The sequence below is a fragment of the Vespa mandarinia genome, chromosome 1 (genome assembly GCF_050613455.1).
Source record: "Vespa mandarinia isolate Hongniang chromosome 1, ASM5061345v1, whole genome shotgun sequence".
NCBI lineage: Eukaryota > Metazoa > Arthropoda > Insecta > Hymenoptera > Vespidae > Vespa > Vespa mandarinia.
In genome coordinates, this window is record NC_140810.1 from 4,841,967 (window position 1) to 4,866,225 (window position 24,259).

The 24,259-nt window shown below is 29.9% G+C and overlaps 6 protein-coding genes across 15 annotated transcripts in view; 3 read left to right on the forward strand and 3 right to left on the reverse strand.

The window, feature by feature from the left end:
- The first annotated feature begins 3,929 nt into the window (after positions 1 to 3,929).
- On the forward strand, positions 3,930 to 6,477 carry AkhR (Adipokinetic hormone receptor). The gene is made up of 6 exons (XM_035873717.2): positions 3,930 to 4,844; positions 4,937 to 5,144; positions 5,259 to 5,353; positions 5,608 to 5,906; positions 6,026 to 6,157; positions 6,228 to 6,477. The coding sequence occupies exons 1-6, from the start codon at positions 4,570 to 4,572 to the stop codon at positions 6,326 to 6,328; spliced, it is 1,110 nt and encodes a 369-aa protein (XP_035729610.1). The 5' UTR covers positions 3,930 to 4,569; the 3' UTR covers positions 6,329 to 6,477.
- Positions 6,478 to 6,650: 173 nt separating this feature from the next.
- Positions 6,651 to 10,715, forward strand: sage (salivary gland-expressed bHLH). Its single transcript, XM_035873719.2, has 4 exons — positions 6,651 to 7,550; positions 7,793 to 8,009; positions 8,371 to 8,574; positions 10,095 to 10,715. The coding sequence occupies exons 1-4, from the start codon at positions 7,503 to 7,505 to the stop codon at positions 10,499 to 10,501; spliced, it is 876 nt and encodes a 291-aa protein (XP_035729612.1). The 5' UTR covers positions 6,651 to 7,502; the 3' UTR covers positions 10,502 to 10,715.
- LOC118444928 (RAB6A-GEF complex partner protein 2) lies at positions 10,596 to 15,471 on the reverse strand. Of its 4 annotated transcripts, XM_085657097.1 has the most exons (9): positions 15,379 to 15,471; positions 13,348 to 13,454; positions 12,776 to 12,863; positions 12,399 to 12,618; positions 12,189 to 12,310; positions 11,996 to 12,115; positions 11,704 to 11,853; positions 11,476 to 11,588; positions 10,596 to 11,382 (listed from the first exon to the last, which is right to left on the reverse strand). In XM_085657097.1, the coding sequence occupies exons 4-9, from the start codon at positions 12,518 to 12,520 to the stop codon at positions 10,852 to 10,854; spliced, it is 1,158 nt and encodes a 385-aa protein (XP_085513223.1). In that variant the 5' UTR covers positions 12,521 to 12,618; positions 12,776 to 12,863; positions 13,348 to 13,454; positions 15,379 to 15,471; the 3' UTR covers positions 10,596 to 10,851. The 4 variants fall into 4 exon arrangements, with proteins under 4 accessions (XP_085513223.1, XP_035729607.1, XP_035729606.1 ...); XM_035873714.2 differs by lacking the exon at positions 12,776 to 12,863; XM_035873713.2 differs by lacking the exons at positions 13,348 to 13,454; positions 15,379 to 15,471 and having other exon boundaries at positions 12,776 to 12,978.
- On the reverse strand, positions 12,601 to 16,008 carry LOC118444930 (DNA repair protein XRCC4). Of its 2 annotated transcripts, XR_014982217.1 has the most exons (4): positions 15,523 to 16,008; positions 14,713 to 15,466; positions 13,348 to 13,454; positions 12,601 to 12,618 (listed from the first exon to the last, which is right to left on the reverse strand). XR_014982217.1 is itself a non-coding variant. In XM_035873718.2 (2 exons), exons 1-2 carry the CDS (start codon positions 15,652 to 15,654, stop codon positions 14,609 to 14,611), a joined length of 990 nt encoding a protein of 329 aa, XP_035729611.1. In that variant the 5' UTR covers positions 15,655 to 16,008; the 3' UTR covers positions 13,706 to 14,608. The 2 variants fall into 2 exon arrangements, 1 of the variants encoding a protein (XP_035729611.1); XM_035873718.2 differs by lacking the exons at positions 12,601 to 12,618; positions 13,348 to 13,454 and having other exon boundaries at positions 13,706 to 15,466.
- A 1,979-nt stretch (positions 16,009 to 17,987) lies between these two features.
- On the forward strand, positions 17,988 to 22,831 carry LOC118444925 (bifunctional 3'-phosphoadenosine 5'-phosphosulfate synthase 2-like). 3 transcript variants are annotated; one of them, XM_085659034.1, is made up of 8 exons: positions 19,486 to 19,547; positions 20,090 to 20,145; positions 20,358 to 20,528; positions 20,614 to 21,249; positions 21,332 to 21,766; positions 21,846 to 22,049; positions 22,151 to 22,433; positions 22,553 to 22,830. In XM_085659034.1, exons 2-8 carry the CDS (start codon positions 20,095 to 20,097, stop codon positions 22,648 to 22,650), a joined length of 1,878 nt encoding a protein of 625 aa, XP_085515160.1. In that variant the 5' UTR covers positions 19,486 to 19,547; positions 20,090 to 20,094; the 3' UTR covers positions 22,651 to 22,830. The 3 variants fall into 3 exon arrangements, with proteins under 3 accessions (XP_035729598.2, XP_085515160.1, XP_085515156.1); XM_035873705.2 differs by lacking the exons at positions 19,486 to 19,547; positions 20,090 to 20,145 and adding an exon at positions 17,988 to 18,122 and having other exon boundaries at positions 22,553 to 22,831; XM_085659030.1 differs by lacking the exon at positions 19,486 to 19,547 and having other exon boundaries at positions 19,847 to 20,145.
- A 414-nt stretch (positions 22,832 to 23,245) lies between these two features.
- LOC118444921 (protein qui-1) overlaps positions 23,246 to 24,259 on the reverse strand; it is a 51,553-nt gene continuing 50,539 nt past the window's right edge. For 2 of the 4 annotated variants that reach the window (XM_035873702.2, XM_035873700.2), the window contains exon 13: positions 24,202 to 24,251. In XM_035873702.2, coding sequence (XP_035729595.1) covers positions 24,217 to 24,251 — 35 coding nt within the window. In that variant the 3' untranslated portion in view covers positions 24,202 to 24,216. Of the gene's footprint in view, positions 23,523 to 23,890; positions 24,252 to 24,259 lie in introns of those variants that run through there. The other 2 variants (XM_035873699.2, XM_035873696.2) reach the window with 2 other exon arrangements.

Here is a 24,259-nt window from a genome sequence, read left to right on the forward strand (position 1 = left end):
ATTTTCGTTAGGTAAAGTAAAAGCAGCATGGTTCTAACAGGATTGGCCGGTAACAACGGATAAACGAAATACGCTTTACTTATTTTCTGGGATTACCACGCGCTAGAATTTGGTGTTGGTAAGAAATGAAGAAAAGTTCTCGAAGAGAAAAGTTGAAGTGAGTCGTGAGAACGGTGAAAATCCCCCTTGACAGAATACGAACGAGCTAGGAGAGACCCCTTTTAATACCTACTGCACACAATACCCCCCACCCTATCTCAATTTGTTCCTTTATCAGTCAACATTTACCCTCGCTTGCCTTCCTCTCCTTACTCCACCCTTTTCATCTTCACCCTCCCCCCGTGTTTGCGATTAATTATGTCTTATTAAATGCTTAAGCCGTTACTCGCGAATCGCTCGAGATACCTCATTAAATATAAAAATATTCATTGAGTGGCATTATTATTGGAAAAGATCGTAGAATGAGAGAAACAGAATTAAATACCATCTTCTTATGTATCTTAATGCAAACGTAACGAATTTCGCGCTAACTTTTTTTCCGATGTATTGTTTAGACTCGTTCTTACATTTCTTTACTTAACTTTATCGTCAGTGTTACAAGGGAAAAAGAAGAGAAACGTTGTGATTTGGCTTATCCCAGCCCTACTGAGTCCGTACTTAATCCTCGTAAGATATACGTGTGGCACATAGTAATTTACTTTATGAAGCTTTTCCTCCAACGCGGGGTCATCACTTTCTCCCTTTATATCGACCTTTGTGCTTAACCCCTCTCTTCTTCTTCTTCTTCTTCTTCTTCTTTCTCTTTTTTAGTCTCTCTTTCTCTCTCTCTCTCTCTCTCTCTCTCTCTCTCTCTCTCTCACTCTCATCGCTAGCTCTCATAAGCCGTAATAACCAGACCAACGCCGAAGAACGATGTCGACAATGATAAACGTCTTTACTTGCTACGCCTGCGAAAAGCAGAAGACACCGAGTTACCGCTCGAGGACAGAGAAAACGCAAAGATATTGCACGACCTGCGGCACGAAGGGCTAAAAGAGGAAGAACTAATGTGACGGTGATATAAAGTGACTTATGGGGCCAAACGGGAACTTTCGATTGCCTCGGGAAAATTGCGGCTTGCCGCCAAACACGTTCACTGTGTACTATTCCCTTTATATCTATCTAACTATACATATACATATATATATATACAGACGCACACACACACATAGAGAGAAGTATCTGTATGTATATGTACATATGTATATAGGTATATATCTATATCGAATACTTTTAGAGTTCTTCCTTCTTATGCTACGCGAATAACGTCGATAATAACGCTACTTCCAGCTGACGGACCGCACGAATGGTCATCGAAAGAGTTGGCAAGAAACCCATCTCCCTTTTATTCTACATTGTTACATTCGTATTCATATAAATGCATCGCTATTCGGTGACCTGCCAAATCCACAAATTTCGATCACTAGCAAATCTGGCTATTTTATTCGCATACTTCACAAGCACGTATGCATCTAGTATAATATACATAATGCTCCTTTTTTATTCTCTCTCTCTATCTCTCTCTCTCTCTCTCTCTCTCTCTCTCTCTCTCTCTCTTTCTCTCTCTTCCTCTCTCCAAGTTTTTCTCTCAAATCGAAATCTTCCATTATATATTTGTAGAAGATGAGAGCTCGACAGTACATACATACATCCGATAGATACATATTGAAATAATATAAAAGAAATAATAATATATTGAATATATAAAATTCAATTTCTTTCCCTTTCTCTTTCTCATAACTCAATGCAAATTTTCAATCCATAATTCTATTTCTACAATAAAACAGTGATTGTTTCACTTAAAAATCGTTCACTCCTACAGGAATGAAAAAATTAAAAATCATTCATTAATACATATTACTGAGTGTATGAAATTAATAATTTTAAAAAATTCTTTCTAATATGAGAATCTACTTATATAATATGAAAATACTAATTTAAAATGTTTAAAGTTACTTAATTTTTTATCTTTTTAGACAATTTAAATATATAAAAGCAGCATCAATAAACCTACGATATTTATGTGTCTTTAAATCTGTAACATTTCATGTATCGAACCGGCTGTTCATTAGCGTAATCATTGAAATAGAGATACGAACAAAACAAACATTTTGCATCGAGATTCAATTTCAATTCGAAATTATTTTTCTTGCCAATTCGCTTCTCCTTTTATATTTCTCAAATATCTCATATTAGAAAAAAGAATTAAATTAACCTGCGAATAATTTATTAATATATTTCATTTAAACGATAATAGAATTATTTAATTCTATTATCTTTGAACTTATTACTAATTCTTATTACTAATACTATTATCTTATTACTAATAATAAGAATCGAAGGTAAAAAGGAAATTAATCTAATGACTTACTTTTAATGTTATAAAAAATTTTTTTTATAAGCTACTATAAAAACTCGCGACGAGAATAAACAGTAACTCAAGGGCATTTTACTGAAACAAACATTTCTATATGAACAGCAATCTCATGCGGACAACATTATAGAATAAATATTTTACTATTAATAAATATTGTCAGAATATTGCTGTCCTTTCCTATGAAAATATTATAAGGATCTCATATTATGTACTTATATATCTCATACACGATATAATGTACTCTACATATGTATTCTTATATACTAAAATAAACTTTTTTTTAATAAAGTGTCTGTACTAAAATAAACTTGTTTTTTTTCAAATTATAAACATATACAATAAATATTGAAAATCTTAGAATATTTGTTACATCGATATTTCATATTCTAGATATTTCCATCAACGATTCAATGTAAGAGAAAGGTAAAAAATTACACAAAAACGTAAGTAAATTGAGATACCTCGTAACTTTTCCGCTCGAACGTCTACTTGACCCAATGAAGAACCACACGCCTATTTAATTGTTTCTACTTAGCAATTCTAAACGAGCCGATGAGTATCAACAAGTTTATATTCCTTGACCGAATAAAATTGTATCGATATAATATTTCTTTGACATTTATAGAGTAACTTTACAACAGTTTATTATCCACAGTTAATTATCTCTTATATTTACAATCGTCAATAATGTCTTGGAAAGATAATCTCTATGATTTGTTTTCGTTTTTATAACACGTAAAAATGAAAAACAAAAAAGAATAATCGTGAAATATCTGGTAAAAGAAGAGAAAAAAAGTTTAAAATGACGGATCGTGATTATTTTAAGAGATCTTTGGGAAAAGAAAGTCAACCCTAATTACATGATCCTTCCAATTTCAAAACTTTGTTAAAAGAATAAACGTGTTTCTCGAAACCGAACAAATTTCGTAATGAATCCAAGTCGGCAAATAAGTGAACGATCAAGGTCGTTCAAACGATCAATTAGTTAACAAGAAAAAAAAAAAAAAGAAGAAAAAGACTGGTTGGCTGACCTCATGGATTAAAAATATCAAGATATAGGATAAACGATAATATGATTGCGAAAACTTTACGAATATTTTTTTTTTACGAGTTAACATATATACATATGTACGATAGTCGGATGATTTGCATTCGCATTATTTGAATTTCTCAGTATGACTTAAATATAACATTTCCTTTAGAATATATATATGGTTAAAAAAAAAATGTATTACGAGAATATATAAATATATATCTATATATTTATAAATAACCCTATCATTTCCGAATAGCTTGGAATCCTTCGCGAAGAATGTTCGTGTACTATGTTTGAGTATCAAGATAGAGGCAAGTTAAATGCTGATAAAAAAAAAAAAAGAAAAAAAAACAATTCTCGTAAACATGTAAAATGTGTTTTCATAACACAATAGACCGGTAGTGATCGTGTAATGTAAATCGTAGCTAACACTTTTTATTTCACAAGAAGTATTGTCGATCACTTCAACAACGATCCTCTGTCATTGATCCTTGACATCTTACCATTGAAAAACGTAGTACGACGAACACATAATATTAATAAATCATTTGATAATACGTCACTCAAGAAAATAATAAGAGATCATAATTCATTTATCGACGAGAATGCACCGGTGCGCGTTGAAGAGAAAAATTAATAAAAAAGAGAAAAGGAAAAGAGAAGAAACAAGATGACTTCGCATTCAAGAAATTGACGTTTCTACGACTATACATTGAGCTGTGATTCCATCAAAAGTTCTTGGAACTTTCTTCAGGATAACTCATAGAATTGTTTTTATCTTCTTTCATGGGACAATTTCTTTACGAGTGGACACTTGATCAACGATACGTCGTAAAAATATTTTTGTATTCGATGTGAATGGATTGCTTCGCTTCCATTTAAGAAAGATATATTTTGAAGGAACTTCAATATGTGATGTTATGACGATAAGAAGGTTATTTCGACAAGAGCGGAAGTCGATATGAATATACAATTGGTAAAATATTCAGTCGTACATAAATTCATGTAACAATACGTATAGTGCACAATCGTCTTCGAAAACTTATTCGGATTAGTATAGTGATCCATCAAGTGGTGATAATCAAAAATTTGTTTTGTCCTAAAAGAATAAATAATAATGAATGAGAAAGAAAACTCGTCGTTTATAATTGACTATCAAGAAGATGGCAGAGACGAGAATCTCGCTAAATGGGAAATCACACTTTTAACGACTATATTTATTATCACTGTATTCGGAAATAGTTTGGTGTTGTTTTCTATCTATTTAAGGAGATATCGTGCCCGTAAAAAACTCACCAGAATGTACTTCTTCATTATGAATCTTAGCATCGCAGATTTGTTGACAGGTCTACTCGATGTCCTACCTCAACTCGGTTGGGATATTACTTTCAGGTAAGAATCTTTGATCTCCAAATTCATTCGATTTTATACTAAATCATTAAGACAATACTAATGATAATCGTGGAGAATTTAAAATGAAATAGATTTCAGGGTGGGCCAGTGCTCTGTAAGCTGGTGAAATTCTTTCAACCGTTCGGTCCTTATTTAAGTTCTTACATTTTGACGGCAACGGCGATCGACAGATATCATGCAATTTGTCATCCTCTCAGTTATTGCAGCGTTACATCTAGAAAATCGAGAATAATGGTTTATTGGGCTTGGTCTATCGCATTTATCCTATGTATACCCCAGGTATAGAAATTACGACTCACAAATTTTTCTATTATTTATTATTATTTATTTCCTTAAAAGATATGGAAAGAATTTATCGAATATCGTTCCTATCGCCATTTTATTAAATTCCAGTTATTCGTGTTTTCGTATCAAGAAATAACGCCAGGAATTTGGGACTGCTGGGCAACTTTTGACATAAAGTTCGGCGAAAGAGCGTACGTCACATGGTAAGCGATATTCCGTTTGCTCTTATCTATCTTTCTCTTTCATCCTTCCTTCCTTCCTTCCCTCCTTCCTTCGTTCGTTCCTTCCTTCCTTCCTACCTTCCTTCCTTCCTTCCTTCCTTCCTTCCTTCCTTCCTTCCTTCCTTCCTTCCTTTCCTCTTCTATTATCATTTCCTCGAATCAAGATTTACTTTGCTTCTCATTATTACAAGAACGTAAACGCAGAGGAAAGTTTTGTGAGTTCATTCTTAACGTAGGTACAGTCTAATGGTCTTCCTCTTACCATTCATCGTTCTGGTATATACCTACGTTGGAATCTGTATTGGTGTGTGGCAAAGTAATAAAATGTCCGGTGCTGTAGACGATAGAACGTACATTAGAAGTGTCAGCGGGTTTGCTCGTAATCGAAGTTCATTCATTTCTAAGGCAATGATCAATACCGTAAAGCAGACTATAGCTGTAATCACTCTCTATGTTATAACGAGCATTCCGTTCATCGGATGTGAACTCTGGGCAACCTGGGATCCTGAAGCTTCCAAATCATCTTTCGTTACTGGTAAGTAAAAGTTCGTTAATAGGAATCTCAAAGAAAACTATTCTACAATAAAAATTTGATCACCATTTATCGAAAATCTTTTCGATGATCGATCCTTTATCTTTCTTTATTTTTCTCAGGTCCCACGTTCACCATTCTGGCCCTTTTAAATAGTTTAACCAGCTGCGTTAATCCATGGATATATTTATCGTTTAATCAAGAACTACGCTTAATGTTAATGAATTATTTCTGCAACCGGCACGAATATTACGGTATAAAAATTATTCACGTTTGTATAACCGAACGATAATGCATTGGGAACATAACATTCTATATTTACAGGTCACGGAATAATACGTTGCAGTAACTCAAACGACACATCGACGAGGACATCGTTGATGTCCAGAATATCGCGATATGCTGGTTCAGTAATATTTCGCTAACGAAGAGTTTTAGTGATATTATCACTTGACGATATTTACAAGTCAAAAAAAAAAAAAAGGAAAAAAAAGAAAAGAAAAAATCGAAATACATTTTCTCGTCTCTTTTCGACAACACGTGGAGTCATCAGAAGACGATATTAATTAGCTTTTAATTTTAATCTATAATGTTAAAGAAATATTTTTATTATATAAAGGCAGTCTCACAAATTGTCCCATTAAATATACGTTTTTTTTATTTTTTATATATTAAAAGATGCCATTAAGAATTTGCATTGTGCTTTAAAATTCAGTAGAAATTTTTAGTCGATATATAATATTGTATCGATATATAATATATAAGTACACATAGAAATTTATGAATATACACGGTTTACATGCTCGTTTCACGTAGTAAAATGAGGCGAAAAAGATTCGATTCGAAGCGTGCTCACGTTGAAGCATTTTTAAGGACGTTTCCAAGTCGTAATTTCCATCATATCCTCTTCTCGACGAACGACATTCTTAGCGATCTGTTATACTTGCACGGTTCTGCCTCATTAGTATTTCTATCGAACGAGCGTCTATTATGTTTCGACGTTTGTATTCCCCATGTTTATACCGATCAACTCAGGGATTCTCACGGCGATGCTAATGTCACACAGCAGGAGCGTATACTGACGTAGATTAACTATTTTTCCTAACGTCTCTATCGTTAGATATGACAGAAGGAAAAGAAATGTCCCTTGAAAAATGTACTGAGCGTAGTCTTAATTAACCTAATTGCAATCGCCTCCATCCTTTTTATCATGAATACGTTATTAGAAATCTGATACGGGTTCTTTGAAAATAATCTAAAAAAAAATTGGAAGAAAAAAATATTGATACTTTACTGGGAAAGTAAACGATGCACTCGGCACGTCGCAAGAACTCAAATATGAATGAATGAGAACCCCTTACCGGAACACCTGAATACTTAATAAACGGATAAAATTAACATTAATAACAACTGTCTGTGCCCGATCCACATTTTATCCGAGGACAAACGAGAAAGACGTTCGACCAAGATATATTCCATACGGGGGCGTCATTTGAGGAGGACTACTCTCTAGTTTTTCATTCTTCGCTCGGAAGAGGAGTGAAAATTCAAAAGACTTTCTCCGAACGAAACGGTGGTCCACGTCCGATACAAACTGGCATGGAACAGAATCCGGAAAGATATCCGAACGAATTATCGAGAAACAAGGTACTATCATTTACGGCTCCTCCTCTCGCAATCGTAGCTATGCTTTTATATCGGTCGAGAGGCAATATAAAGGGAACAAAGAGAAAGAAAAAGATAAATATATAGGTAGATAGAATATATATATATATATATATATATATATATATATATATATATAGAGAGAGAGAGAGAGAGAGAGAGAGAGAGAGAGAAAGAGAAGAAAAAAGAAAAGGAAAGAGGCAAAAGGGGTATTTCTTTTTCAGTCGGAAAATGAGAGCAACGACGAGGAATACGCGCGTTCTCCCATTTTACTCGATCTCGATGAAAATTCAAAGCAACAAGAGCTACGAGAACTGGAACATGAACGAGATCGTGAACGACAACGGCAGGATATCGTCAACCACCAAGAAACGATTTTACCGAACGTTCTATCGACGGCCGATCAACACCTACAGGATCAATTATCGCAAAGTGCATCAGGTACCTTTCAAGTGATTCATCGTATTGCTCGTTGCGGTATATTCGACGGATCTTGGTAATCAACGAAATGGAAGAAAACGGTTGGTTTAGCGAACGAACGATCGATGCTCCTCTTTTATTCGCTTCTTCGCAATTAACTTAAAAGAATCAAATGTGCCTTATTTCGTAAAGAGATTATCGCACTTTTCGAGATTATCGTTTAGAAAAATGGCCTGTAGAGAGAACGATCCAAGAAAAAGAACTTCAACTTAGACGGTTTCAACGCGAGGAAGCGAATTAAGATCCCTCGAATGTCCTCATCGAATTCCGTCCTCGATTAAAGCTATCGGTAAATTGCATCATTAGTAAATTTTTCCTCCAGACGATCCGACTGTGATTCGACGTCAATCCCTGAGAAGAAGATGGCAAGATCCTAATAATCTCGAGGAACGCCAACAATCTTCGGACAATGTTTTAATAATAAGAGTACCGGAACCAGAAATAATAGGTGGCCATCCACAATTGGAGATACTTCATGAAACAAGTATAAGATCGGTACAGCGTGAACCCTCGCAAACTGAGAAAGGTGATAAATATATCGAAATTAATCCTATAAGCGTCCTGAAAACAATATTTCATTGTTTCAATATTTCATATTATTTTCAAATACGTTTATTAAAGATTTTGCGATAGATTTAACAAAGGGGACTGCTTAACCGTGGCGAATCGAGTTTGTCGTATACTTTTGAAGAAAAAGTATTTTCGGCAGGCAATCTAGTTTCTAGTTCTCGTTGCAATAACATTACACGTAGATTCTTATCCCGCGTACATTGAATCTGTCTTACAAACGTAGAAACGATCTTTTCCCGCGATTTCTGATCCACAATAGGATTTTCTTCCTTCCGGTAAACGAGATAAGATAGTGATTTTGGTACATTGCTTTCCTCTTTTTCGTTCACCTCATATTTCTTTTTACTCTTACCCATTATTTGATAAAACAAATGTAAAATCAATTGCGTGATCCAGCTGTTCCTCCATCGACTCGAGTGCCGTTTATTTTCGCGTAGAATACGCCGACCGTTCGTCCTTTCTTGCCTAACTCTGTCATTTTCGATCAACTCTTCTTCTTCATTTTTTATGTTATCAACGACTACCATCTCAGACCGCTCTATCTTCCCTATAATCGATTTTGATGATCCTCGTCGAAGATCTTCATTGGTTTCCACGAAAACTTCACGAAAGAATCCCTTGGAAAATTCTTCGTTCGACATATTTGAATCATCGTCGTGATTGACAAAAGCCATTTCGATAGATTCTTCCGTCAAATTAATTTTTTTCCCATGATTCTTCGTCTTCGCATCAAAATTTATTGATAAGTCCTTACTATCCTGGGGATACTTCGTTTCAATGTTCGATATAGGTTGCAGGAGAAACATCACTGTCATTTTATCACGAGTATGAGGCAATGGATTTTTGAAATACTGTGCATCGTTTAATTTCATTCCTAACGAGCATAACGAATGTAAATATGAAAAAGTACGAAGCGAATGCCCGACAATATTAACTAACCTTTTCTACTCGACTTCATTTTTAATCAAATTTTTTTCAAACTTATCCTGAATAAAATCACAAAATTTAATTTTTACAATTCGATTCCATTCAACATCGTTTTTAATTCATACTTTCATACCATTTGTAAAAGTAACGGAACATCCTGAAAAATTATGAATTTATTCTATACGTTATTTTTAAGGAATCGTCAATATTGAACTTAGATTCATTTATTTTTTACTAAATTCACCCATCTTTTTACCAATTTCATCCATCTTGGATATTAATGAGAAAACAAAAAAAAATATATATGTGTATATATATATATATATATATATATATATATATATATATATTTTGTAACGATAATTAAATCCACGAGATATCGAGTATGCAATCGAATTGACTGCAATAAATAAACTCGAAAAAGTTAGCGATATGCAAAATACAATTTAACTGAACTAAATTAAAAAAAAAAAAAAATCGAATGAAACTGAGTTTACTCAATCGATCATTGCGTACGCAGATTCTATTTTCGATTCGTTTTTATTTCAGACTACAAAAAGTCAGCATGCGATCGCGAACGAACGCGAATGAGAGACATGAATCGTGCTTTCGAACTTCTCAGATCAAAGCTTCCAATATGCAAACCACCAGGTAAAAAACTTTCTAAAATTGAATCACTAAGGCATGCTATAATATATATCAGACAATTGCAAAGTATATTGGAATCTCAATACAATTACGTTCCAAATGTATCAGAAAGAACAACGTATTACGGGAATCATACGATACCCTTCGAAATACGTCATCCTAATCGATGGAAACCTTATAGCTGTTATCGTTACAACCATCAGACTCCTTACGTCACTCCGTCTCCACCAAGTTTGACATCATCCTTGCATCCACGATTATCCTGTGATCCTGAAGAAAGACCGTTCCCATACGACACACAGCATTGAGATATTAAAAAAGGAAAAAAAAAGAAAAAGAAAAAACCATGTACTTTAGTATACATATTAAATTATATTTAAGTTGCAATAAAGCAATAAAGTTTTCATATTTCCTTTATTACCGTAGTACTTTTATTATAATTATTATTGTGTGTATGTGTGTGTGTGTGTGTGTATGCATATATGTATATATATACACACACACATATATACCTATATATACCTATACCACACGCATATATATACCTATAGACCTATATGCAAAATAAATTATAATATTAACATTCTCTTATTGTAAAAAATCTTGCGTTTCTTTCAAAGAGATAGCAATAACATAATCATCGTCCAAGTTGTGACGGTTAAATGACAATATTATATCTTGTTTGTTGAGCCGTATTTGGCGGAACCGTTGTAGGGTGTATATGAAGAGGTAAATCCCATATCATCGTTTCAACATCCAAAGTCGAAGGACCATGCCAATTGACCGTGTGTTCATAAGGCATTTCAACTAATTTTGAAGTAGTTACAAATTCAAAATGTAATCTCCACCTTAATGTTACCAGTTCTGTCGTAAAATCTGGCGTTACGTGTAAAGGTATAGGTAATACCAAATGAGAGTATTTCAAACCTAAACACATTTCATGGTGTTTATTGTAACTAACTAAAGTTGGTGTTGTCGACTTTCCTCGTCTGTATTGCTCTGCGACATGTTCCTCTGATTGTAAAGCAACGGACACTTGCGCACATGATACAGTAGCATTTGAAAAATCAAATGTACCAACTATGTCCTCGCCTAATTTATAAGAATTTTTAAAAAGACAAAATCTAACTACACGTCCACGTCCATTGGTTATATTATAAAAATTTGGACTTCTCCTTGCAGTTAAATTCTAGAAAGATTTCGTCTTATGTAAATATATATATAAATGTTATAATGTAATTTTTATTATTTTCCTACAAACGTTAAAGAAAAAAAAACTAACCTGAAGAGTTTGAAGCGCTATGTCTAGTGGGGTTTCTCTATGCTGTGTTTCCATAAAAGGATTATTAGGACTTAAATCAACGCTATCGTTGCAAGTCGTTATTTCTGGTAACTCTAGAAATAAAATAATTCTATGAAATATTAATAATATATAATTTTTTTTATTTTACAGATATTTAATAAAAAAAAAAAAAAGGTAGGATATATGACACAATATAAAAATAATTACCACTCAAAGATAATACTCTAAATGGTACACGTAAAAGTTTAATAACTGTGTTTACTCTTTGAGTTCCAATTGTTATTTTATAAGAATATTTTACTGCCTGGCCTCTATACGAAGGAGGAGCATCGCTTGGAATTGTTTCTCTATAAATGTCTACGAATAAAATAATATTATCCATTAATATATATTAAACAATTTCTTTTATTATCCTGTCTATCTTATTTTTATATTATTTATCTAATATTGTATAATAAAGTTAATTGTACATATTTCTCAAGTTATAATAACAACTTACATGTCTTACTTTCACCAGGCGACAATCTTAAATCACAGAACAAAATTTTTGGCTTTGTATTTAATATAGCATGACCATTGTCTTGTTGCCATGGTACAAAAGTTGTATCTATAAAATTCCCTATGTATTAATCATCTTAATTTTATTCAAGAAACATTTAATAAATAATTTGATAATAATTTAGCTTTCTTACTTGCATTTATTGCCGCCAATCTAGCAGTCGTATTTAATCTATCTGAAAGTACCACTTTACTGTTCATAGAACATTGACAATGAATTTGAGCACTGGCCCAAGCAAGACTTTCAAAAATATCACTGAAATAAAATAGAATATTATTATTCTCTTAAATAAGGCTATGACATTAATCTCTTAAATAAAACTATATGACATAAGTAATAATACCTGTGACTCTGAGATATTTGATGAATTGGATTTGGAGGATTACTAAATGTAACAAAACATTCAATGACTTCTCCAGAAAAATATACAGATCCTCTGACAAGTTTTGCAGTAATTTCAATCATGTTTTTATAATGTTTAAATTTATATAACCTTACTCATAGAAATCTTTTCTTGTAATGTCAAAAGAGAGGTTATATTCTATCCACCTAGAAAACTGAAACTGTAATATAAAAAAAAAATTTAAGATATTATATAAAACAACTATAAAAGAGAAAAGAGAATATTATAAAATATATAAAATAAAATTTGTTTATATCAAAGTCAACAGACATTTATTAATCAAAAAATGTAAAATATATAATCGAACATATACATACATCATCTGTTGTTATTGATAAAATACGACAATTTTATACACAACAATGCATTTTGCAAATTCGACATTGCTAATTCAATTTAAATGATCTATAAGAGAAAGAATATGATTAATTTTGAATTAACATTTGTTCCTTTCAATATGTATGATAGATCTCCGAGTGAATACACAGGTTCGATATATACAACTACATTAACACATACATTATAAGAGATCATAAAGGCAAAAAAACGAAAATAAATAGAATAGAATCTTAAATGAAATATGTGAATATCAATATGAAATACACATACTTATTATATCAACAATAAAAATGAATAGGCATATATTCTATTAGAAATATTTTTTCTAAGACTCAATATACGTACTAATATATATAATGAAAATATATTGTAAAGCATTTGTTTGTAAAATTATCAGAATGTTATCTCAAATTTTAAAATCAAAACCTGTACAACATTGTGATACTGATATTTCAATAAATAAGTTAGTATCAAATTGTACACATAATATTATTTCTAATAAAACAAAAAGAATTAATTAGTATTTATAAAAATAACAGAAAATATAGACCTTGGCTTCCAATCCCATTATCGTTGTTCAGTTTAACTGGAAATATTGTTGATAACTTTCCTTTACCTCCTTGCTGGTATTGGAGTACTGATGATGTAATTAATTGGCTGCAAAATACAATTTGTTTACCTCAATATACGGTAGGAAAGATAATACATAAAAATGATTTTATAAAATTGAACATTTATCTTTTAAATTCTTTATTGTTTATTTAATATAGGAATGTTTTGTTAAAAATTTTATTAATGGAAAACGATTATTGCTAATTGATGCCTCCAGATGCGTAAAAATTGGAATTCAAAAATTTGAACATATAAAAGTTGATACATTTTATAATAGCTTTTCATTTTATTTATAAATATTATTTATATATATATACATATGCTTCTTAAAATTATACATATCACTTTTATAGCTTATTATGGATGGAATTCGTAAATTATATAATGTTGAACAAGAAAGATTTAATAGAAGTATTAGCCTTCCTCCACGTTATCCATGGACACATTTTTTATTATACAAAATACCCACTGGGCCAATTCGTGAAAAAACTAAATGTACTGAATTATTTCAAAAAATGAGAATACTTCATTTTGAAAATTGTTGTCCTATAGATCATTGGAAAATGATATCAACTAAATGGCTAGATTTTCCTAATTATCTCTTTGGTCTCACTAATCATAAAAATGTATATATCAGAAAAGAGCATATAAGACAACCAAGAGGCCATTCATATTACAAGAATGTGCAACATTATCCGAGCTATTTTATACAACCAAATATAAATTAAAACGAAATACATATATATTTAATATTAATCATATAATGTAAACATATCTTTTTTAAAGTTATTTTACAAAACATACAATGTATAGTGATTCACAACATGTGATTCAATTTTTACTTATTTCTTTCTTGATTTCTTTTTAATGCATTAGTTGCATATAAGCATATGCATACATATATTATATACAAAAAGTTATATAAATCTCAGTTATATATTTTGCATGATTTATGATTAAAAAAATATACAATTTACATTTTTGTTAAGTAAAAGATTTAAAAATTACAAGTTTCAAATTTATATACTATGTACTAAACTTTTATTAACTATCTTATGATATATTATATAATAAATTTATTATTGATTTCATCAATATTATTTCATAAATAAAAGATATTAAATAAATTGCACATTCTTTGTACATAAATTATGAATAGTGTATGTACTATATAATATGTATAATATTAAAAATTTTTATTAAGAAAATAATTCTTCTTCTAATTCTTCTGTAAAATCTAAATTATGTTTGTCAGTACATGTCTCTGACAATCGTAATTCATATTCATCTTCGCTGTCCTTACTTGACTTTGATGATGTTGTAGATACAGATTTCATTTTCTCATTTCGAATGCTATCAAAATAATTTTGTTTTTCAATTGTTCTACTAGTCGTTGCTTCCATTTCATTTACAATACTTCTACTATTAAGTTTACTTCCTTTGTGAGGAACATAAAAAGATTTTTTACTTTTTTTATCTGAATCCTTATTTTTATTCATGCATCGATAAGATATTGGTTTTTCTACGTGTAATTTAATATTTTTTGTACTTTTATCGTCCGTATCTGAATCTTCACTTTGATCTGTGGATACATCAAATACTGACTTTTGTCCATATTTTGTATTTTTCAAACTATCTTCTAATTCCCTAATTTTTTTCTTTTTTGCATTTAAAATTAAGATAAATTTTTTATATAATTCCTTTTCCATATTATTTTTCATTTCGATCATTTTCTCTATATTAACGCTTAATTCTTTATTGTTATCTGTCAATAATTCATTTTCTTTTCTTAATTCTGAAATTACTTTTTGTAAATGTTGTTGTTGTTTCAATATATCATATAAAATTTCAGATATAAGAACAATATTGGAAATGGGAAATATTGTAATTTTTCCTAAAATCCATCGTTTATTTCTTCTCCATTCAAATTTATTATCTTGAAAGAAATATTGTATATCTGTATTCTTACCAGAAAAAATATCTTTGGTTTCTTTCAAATATTCATTAAATGACTTTGAATGTTCTTGCGAATAATAATTTATATCATTTTCAGGCATCTGAAAGTATTATATATTATTAGAATATAAAAATAATCATGAAAGATAAAATTTACCTCTCCCGTTAATGGAACTGCAGAAGATTTAAATAACATGATCTTAAAACATGTATTTTTCCATTCGGTATATAAGATATACTGTATCTGATCAATTTCATTTAATATTTGAACAATAGTTATATCTGACATTCCAAATGATATGTATAGTAAGTATTAATAAACTTTATATATATATATAATATTTCCACAAATAGTCATTTCTAGGTTAGATCACTAAATTTATTTAAATGTCATTTCTCATTTAAAAATCTTTTTTTTTTTGCAATAGATAAAGTATTAAAAACTGTATTATAAATTATTCTCGATGATGAATCAATTCTCGGTAGATACAATCTTTTGAGTACGATTTTTTAATGAATCGATTCTTTAAATGAATTTGTAAATCGGTTCATTAAAAATAAAAATAAAATCACTATCATTGATAATTTTGGAGCAATTTCTAAGAATATATCAGAATGAGAATTGGTTTTATCAGCAAAAATGTCTTCCCTTGATCACAGTGACATCTAATCATTAAGGTGAGAACTATTGTTTCATTAACCATTGCTGCAATTATAAATATTTACCCTTGATAATGATTTTTTAATTCTTAATAAAATTGTTGAAAAACTTTATCACTCCGATTAATTTTTAACATTAAATATTTTTTTTTTAAATGATACAACACATATATTAAAAATTACAGATCACTGAAATATCACTCCAGCAATTCGTCAAAATCGATCAGTTATCAGAAATGCATGTACAATTTTAATTCGAATTATTCGATACTAGATGGTATTTCAAGTATCGATAATCTCGATCGAAAGCAGACAGCGAACTTTTCAAAATTACATTATAGAGATGTATAAATTCGATTTAATTAAATTAAGAAATTATTCTTATATACCGTATTGAATTGCAATATAAATAAGAAAAAATTATAATTAGCTCGTTCAAGTTGTTATATAAATAAATAAAATTAAATTCGAGAATTTATTTTCACGCAAGATTGAAAAAAACGTAGAATGTCGAAACCCAATCGTTATTCGAAATTTCTTTCCACGGAATTTCAGATCAATGTCACTTCCAAGCATGAAGGTTTTCTTTTTGTCTCGACTTTTTAATTGAAAAAGTGACATAGAAACGGTTTTATATATCATTGAAAGGTAAAATATCTCTAAGAGTTCTGGAATATGATGATGCAATGTATGCGCGTTTAGTTCCGCATCCAAATCGATGGTACGTAGCGTTAAACGCTTAATTATTAAACCCGTAAGCGTTATAATTTCTTATCTCTTTTAACATAGAATACAAACGAAATAAAAATGCGATGCCGCAAATCTATAAGAATTACGCTTGAATAGATAGATATTTCTTATCGAAAGAAAAAAAAAAATAATAATAACAATATTAGTAATAATGAAAATAATAAAAAGGAAAAAAAAAAGATAATAAACGTTAATTTTTTATCTAATGATTAATGATTAATCGAATCAAGAAGATTTAATATCGTAGTGTAAAAAAATTTTTAATGAAAACATTTACCAATAGAAACTTTCTTTATTCTAATTCGTTTTAGGTTTCATAAGATACACAGTTGACTAACGTGTTTTCATTAATATGTTTTCTTTTGTGCAATCGTTGTCTTATCGAACAAACCACAAAGACGGATATTGAAATCTGATAACCTTTCACCACGTTTTATCTTAACGAGGTTGTATCAATGGTAGTCATTTAGTTCTCTGCCATCGCGCCAAAGAATGCAATGACTGTGATTCCACGAAACTTGAAGGGAAAAAACAAAAGGAAAAGAAAAACATCAGGAAAAGAAAAACATCAGAAAAAGAAAAAGATAAATAGGCTAATGTTTCTGCAAAGACTGCATTACCTTTCCCTTTCAAATTTCTCTGTAATGGAAACGATACTACAGATCGGTCACTTGCAGTTCAAACTTTCAAAGTTATTTCTTAGCCGACCTCGAGTTTTTCCATAAAGTCTTTTTTTATTTTCAAAAGAAACAAACGTACTTCCAGGGACGTACTGTCAAGAACATATTACGTATACATATATTATATATAAAAAGAAAACTTTTTGTCCCCCACTTCGAGAACCATCGTGTCGTTGACGGGAGTCTTACTACCCTCATTGCGATAATATATGGAAGGCACACGTATGTGACTCATTCCGTATATCACCTTCGCTGCTTCAATCTTGTTCGATTCGTCTTTCTGTCATTTCTATGCTTATCCGTGTTCGATTATATTACAAATCTTCAAATCTTATTATTCTATTGTGTCTAAAGCAAAAAAAACAAATATACGATTATAAATAAGAATACCAAGATAATTTCCGAAAATCGTTAATTTTTTTTTAAAAAAAAAAAAAAAAAAAAAAAAAAAAAAAAAAAAAAAAAGAAGAAAAAAAAGAAAAAAAAGAAAAAAAAAACAAGAAAAGAAAGTAAATAAATAAATAAATAAAAACGGAAAATAAATAGAAAATTTTATTGACTTTGAATATATATTGGAAATATGAATTCTCCTCGAAAAAATGGAAGTACCGAAAAAATGGACGTGGAAAATGGAAAATGTAATCTTGTCAACGGTATGAGAAAAAGTGTAAGTTACTGTTCGTTACATAATATATAAAATCTTATTTTCAATAGTTTATTTTTATTTATCCAATTTTAATATGTCTCCACCATGATATCGTTTTACTCTCGTTCGTAAAATTTCGCGTTTCTTCAGTAAGAAGATGTCTTTTATATTTTTTTTTTTTTTTTATTTAGATAGATCTATATTTCCTTTCTCTTTATTTAAAAAAAAAAGTCATATTAAGCAACAACGAATTTAAACCAGCATATTGCAGTTATTTTGACTAATAAATAAATTGGTTGCTTAATGATGAATTAGTTGATAAGTCATACTAACTGACACGTGCCTTATTGTTTCCTCTGATTATGGTAAGTTTATATTTGAACTGTCTCTCAGGGACATTGAGATAAGATTATATATTTAGGCTAAAGTGTTTAATTTTCGTTAATATCGCACAATTATCTTGTATAAATTTGATATATGTACATAATAAATAGATAAGTTTTACATTTAATAATTTAAGATATATTTATAATTATATCGTTGAATCAATGTACTGTTTCGCATTCAAAAGAATGTCATTTCTTCTTTGAATTTTTTCTCTAAATCGATGTAACACAGAGACATTTGGAGATTAAAAATAAATTCTGTAATAAATTTATCGCAAAAATTGCATTATATATATATATATATATATATATATATATATATATATATATCAATTATTATTCTTACTATTAAATAGATGGCTTTAAAAATTCTTTCAAAAATACCGGGTTTATGTTTAACGATAAACAGCTTAGCAAGTGCACATCGTACGATATATTTGATAAATTTAAAGAAAAATCAATATTTGATTTCAGCTGAAAATTAGAAAAACACATGTCTTATTGTAAATCAAGAAATGTAACAAATATAAAGTTGAACGATTAATTGTTCAGCTGTGAATACAAATGGTAGTGAAATAATTATCGAGAAATGTTAAACTCTTTCTTTTTGCTGAACCGAAAGAGACAAATATGACGATATTATTAACATACTGAGGCTATCATCTATGCTTTCTTGTTATCTTTATTCGACAAAAAAAAGAAAAAAAGAAAAAAAATCAGGGAAAATCAATTACTCTCTTTTAAACGTATTACTAATTATATAAACTATAATCTATATACTAAAATTCGCAAAATATAATCTAATTGCTATCATTAAATTTATAAAAATAAATTATCTAAATTTCGATAAATTTTTGATAATGTATTTCATCTCTCACGAAATAGCTTAGAGTTGAAAGAATTCAGTATTTTGGAGGTCAATGATGTCTGAAGAAAACTGGTTCCTCTGTTGTAGGCATTGCTAGCAATGAAAGTCACTTTCTTTTAACTTTCTCGTGAACGAACCACAGTCTTGTTCTACACTGTTTAGTTTATCAACGGTTAACGCGGAATGCAATTCGTAAGCATAATTTAGACGAATAACAATTATATTTCTGTTAACTCGTTTTATTCAAAATTGTACAAGGTGTGATGTGGACGTGTAATTGTGTAGAAAAATAAGATTATATAATAAGATTAGAAATTTGTTCATTAAAGAACCGTAAAATGATCAAGTTTTTAAGTTTCTTTATCGTTTGATCGAGTAATTCAAATTAATAACTTGAAAATTACACGGTATAAATATAATGATTGGACTGACAAGATCTTTTTCAATTGTTTATCTTTATTCTAAATTGTTGTATAGTTTTTACGTCGTATAATAATCAATCAAATTGAATCAATATCACGCAGTAAAATACAATATTAAACAATAAAAGTTCAATCAATAATGGAAGCTTAATGCAAGATAATTAATATTCCATTGAACTTTAACATCAATAGGAATAAAATACATTATATCGACATAGATCAATCATTCTTATGATTGTATCCGAATTTTATATTTTCGTATTTCCTTTCTATCGGAGAATTTACTATTATTTCTATAAAATTTCGGTTCAGTGATCATGGGAATCCTAACTCGACAAAAAACAGAAAATCAAAACTCTGCAAGACAGGTAATACATTAACCGTAATTAATCTTCTATGATCATATATATATATATATATATATATATATATATATATATAATGTAAATATACATTATACAAATTAGTAATGTCCCAAAATGTAAAGAGGAATGATGTACGTCCTTCAGAAATTTTACTTTACAAATTAAAGAAGAAGTAAAATCCATAGATATAAATCATATTATCCTGATGTTTACAGACAATTGCAACTAATGTAAGTTCACAAGCTCATCATGTGTCTAGAGCGAAACGCGGCCAAGCTGTTGGTACTGTTCGCGGTTTTCGTGGATGTACTATATGGATGACTGGACTTTCTGGAGCTGGAAAGACTTCGATATCGTTCAAGTTAGAAGAATTTCTTGTATCCCAGGTAGAGTATCGGTATAATATAATAGATCACCAATCAAATAGGTTTTATCGATGATTATAAATTGAAATATAAAAATATTTTACAGGGTATACCGGCTTATGGTTTAGATGGTGATAATGTTCGTACTGGTTTGAATCGAAATTTAGGTTTCAGTAAAGAGGATCGGGAAGAAAATGTCCGACGAGTGGCCGAAGTGGCTAAGTTATTTGCCGATGGAGGTGTAATCACTTTATGTAGCTTCGTTTCACCCTTCGAGGAGGACAGAAGAATGGCTCGAAAAATTCACGAAGATTCGGAACTGCCCTTCTTCGAGATATTCGTTAACGCGTCATTGAAGATCTGTGAGGCACGAGACGTAAAGGGTCTTTACAAGAAAGCTAGATCTGGTATCATCAAGGCTTTTACCGGTATCGATCAAAAGTATGAAATACCTATTAAGCCTGATCTCGTTGTTAATACGGAAAATGCTACGGTAGAGGAATCTACGGCGAGGGTCATTGAATTTCTCGAAAATCGTAATATCATACCAAAGATGTACGGATTAGGAAGATCTGTTCATGAATTATTTGTTCCTGAATCGATGATCGAGAATGTTCAAAAGGAGGCAGAAAATTTACAAGCGATCGAAATCAACGAAGTAGATCTTCAATGGATTCAAGTTCTTGCTGAAGGTTGGGCGGCTCCGCTTAAAGGATTCATGAAGGAGAAACAATATTTACAAGTAAACTTTTCTATCCATTAATTTCATTTCTCTTATTTCCTTTATCTGTGCAATGAATGAAAAATGATCGTTAATGTTTCAGTCTCAATATTTCAACTGTTTAACGGAAAATGGCGTACAGATCAATCAATCGATCCCAATAGTTCTTGCTATTAGCGTTGACGACAAGGAACGTTGTCAAAATGTTAAATCTTTGACACTGAAATACAATGGAAGAAATCTGGCAATTCTTAGAAATCCGGAATTTTATTTTCATCGGAAGGAAGAACGTTGTTCGAAGATATTTGGCACGAATGATATCGGTCATCCTTATATAAAAATGATATATGAATCCGGTGATTGGTTGGTCGGTGGTGAACTCGAGGTAATTGAAAAAATACGATGGAACGATGGTCTCGATGAATATAGATTGACTCCTAACGAGATCAGAGAAAAGTGTCGTGAAATGGGAGCAGATGCGGTATTCGCTTTTCAACTTCGAAATCCTATACACAATGGACATGCTCTTCTAATGCAGGTAAAAATTTTACAAAATACGATATATTATTCGTACGAAAAATTTCAAATTTATAAGACATAATAATGATATTTTTAAGGATACAAGAAAACGTTTGCTCGAACGTGGTTATCGTAAACCTGTTCTTCTTTTACATCCTCTGGGTGGGTGGACAAAAGACGACGATGTACCTTTAGCAGTCAGAATAAAACAACATCAAGCTGTCCTCGAAGATGATGTCTTACACGAGGATACGATTTTAGCTATATTCCCTAGTCCCATGTCTTATGCCGGACCAACAGAAGTAAAAGGATATTTATTATATATTATATCGCTTCATAAATAACTTACATTGCTGATAAATATAAAATTATACATTGTTATTTCAATAATTTTTACTTCTAGGTACAATGGCATGCCAAAGGTAGACTAATAGCCGGTGCTAACTTTTATATCGTTGGCAGAGATCCTGCCGGTATACCACATCCAAATAAAGATGCTACACCTGATGGTAATCTATATGATAGTACTCATGGCGCTAAAGTACTTTCAATGGCTCCTGGTCTTCAAAACCTTGAGATTATACCTTTTCGAGTAGCTGCTTACGACATAAAACAACGGACTATGGCGTTCTATGATCCCGAAAGACATGATGACTTTATATTTATTTCAGGAACAAAAATGCGAAGTAAGTTTGAATATTTTATAACATCTGTTAGATAAATTAATAGACAAAAAAAAATGCTGATAAGATCGGATTATGTGAAACTATTTCTAAAATTAAATATATTTCAATATTTGCATTAGATTTAGCGAAGTCTGGGGAAAATCCACCAGAAGGTTTCATGGCACCCAAAGCATGGAAAATTTTATCAGAATATTATCAACGAATAAATAACAATTAATACTTTATCGATTGGTTACGATTAGATTTAAAATAAGCTATTTCTTCAACGTATTTATATAACATCAGTTTTTCGATATTTTTTAATAACAAAATATAATATTACTTAATATTCCTAATAAAGAAGCACTATAACTATTTATTATCTAAGATAAGATCTAACTGAAATCGAATTATAGATTTACTAGAAGAGTATTATCGTTTCTATATTTAAATTACTTAATCTATATTTTTATAGAGACGAGCTACAAAAGATTTCTTTTTTATAATCTTAGAAAGAAGAAATAAAAACTATCGTATGTTTATACACAATGTAAAAAAATAAAAAAAAAATATATATTTATAATAAATAATGTGCGTTTCTATGGATACTTACGAATCCACAAATATATTCGTTACTTATATATAATCATATATTAAAAGAATAATAGAGATCTTATAAATTTTCATCGGTGAACATAAAAATGTATATAAATTATTAGCCATTGTTTTGTAGAAAAATATGAAAATAACGAATATATATGTATATATATATATATATATATATATATATATATATATATGTTGTAAATAATTTTTAAGAAAATAATTATTTTTGTCGATAGGAGATAATAGGTATATCTTTATATATAATTACTTATTTGGAAAGAAAATCAATGAATCTTACGTATTCCCACCTTTTTCTAATATCTATCGACTTTGGTACCTTTATTTAATTCATTAAAGGTACGGACATAAAGTATTCTTAACGTAGAATATACTTGATAGTCGAAGGATGAAAGAATATGATAGGTGTATAGGTTTCAGCTAAAGGCTCTTTATCCTAGATAATTGTCCGTCTCCTTCAAAGGAATTCATTTTAATCTGGAAGATCTGTAATAGAGTGTCCACAAATATCTGAATACACATTTATATTGTTCAAATAAATTGAAGAACTAATTTATCTAAGCATTCGCAGACATCTAAACAAAAATATTACTTTAAAGTATTCCATTATCTAATACGCAATATAAAATAATCATCCGAATATTTATTAAATTCATGCTAATATTTCAATAATTTATAAATATCTGCAACAAAAATTTTGCAATCAATATTGCATCATGCAGGATGCATACAATTTTACTAATCACATTGATCAATGACTATAATTTACATACAATATACATAACTACTTGTCACTGTGACGAAATAAAAAGAAAATAAAAATAATTTAGTATTTGCGTTTTTTCCGTTTTTTCTTTTTTTTTTTTTCTTGTTTTTATTATTATTACGGCATTTAAATTAACTTCACGTTTCTTTTTTTTTTTTTACACAAATAGATTTTTTCAGACGATAACACTTTAAAGTTATTTAAGATTGATTTAAAATCTATATGAATGATGATTATGCTTTTTCGCAAATATTTTCAATAAATGATAACACGCTACAAAAAAAGCAAAATATATAACTTATAAAAAAAAAAAACAAATATATTTTTAATTCGCACATTTTTTCACACATCAAAATCCACTAATATTTAAGATATAAACTAATTCATTTTGAAAGTACATCTACGATTAATACTTTATACAGAAACATTTATAACGTAGGTATTCAAATCTGAAAAA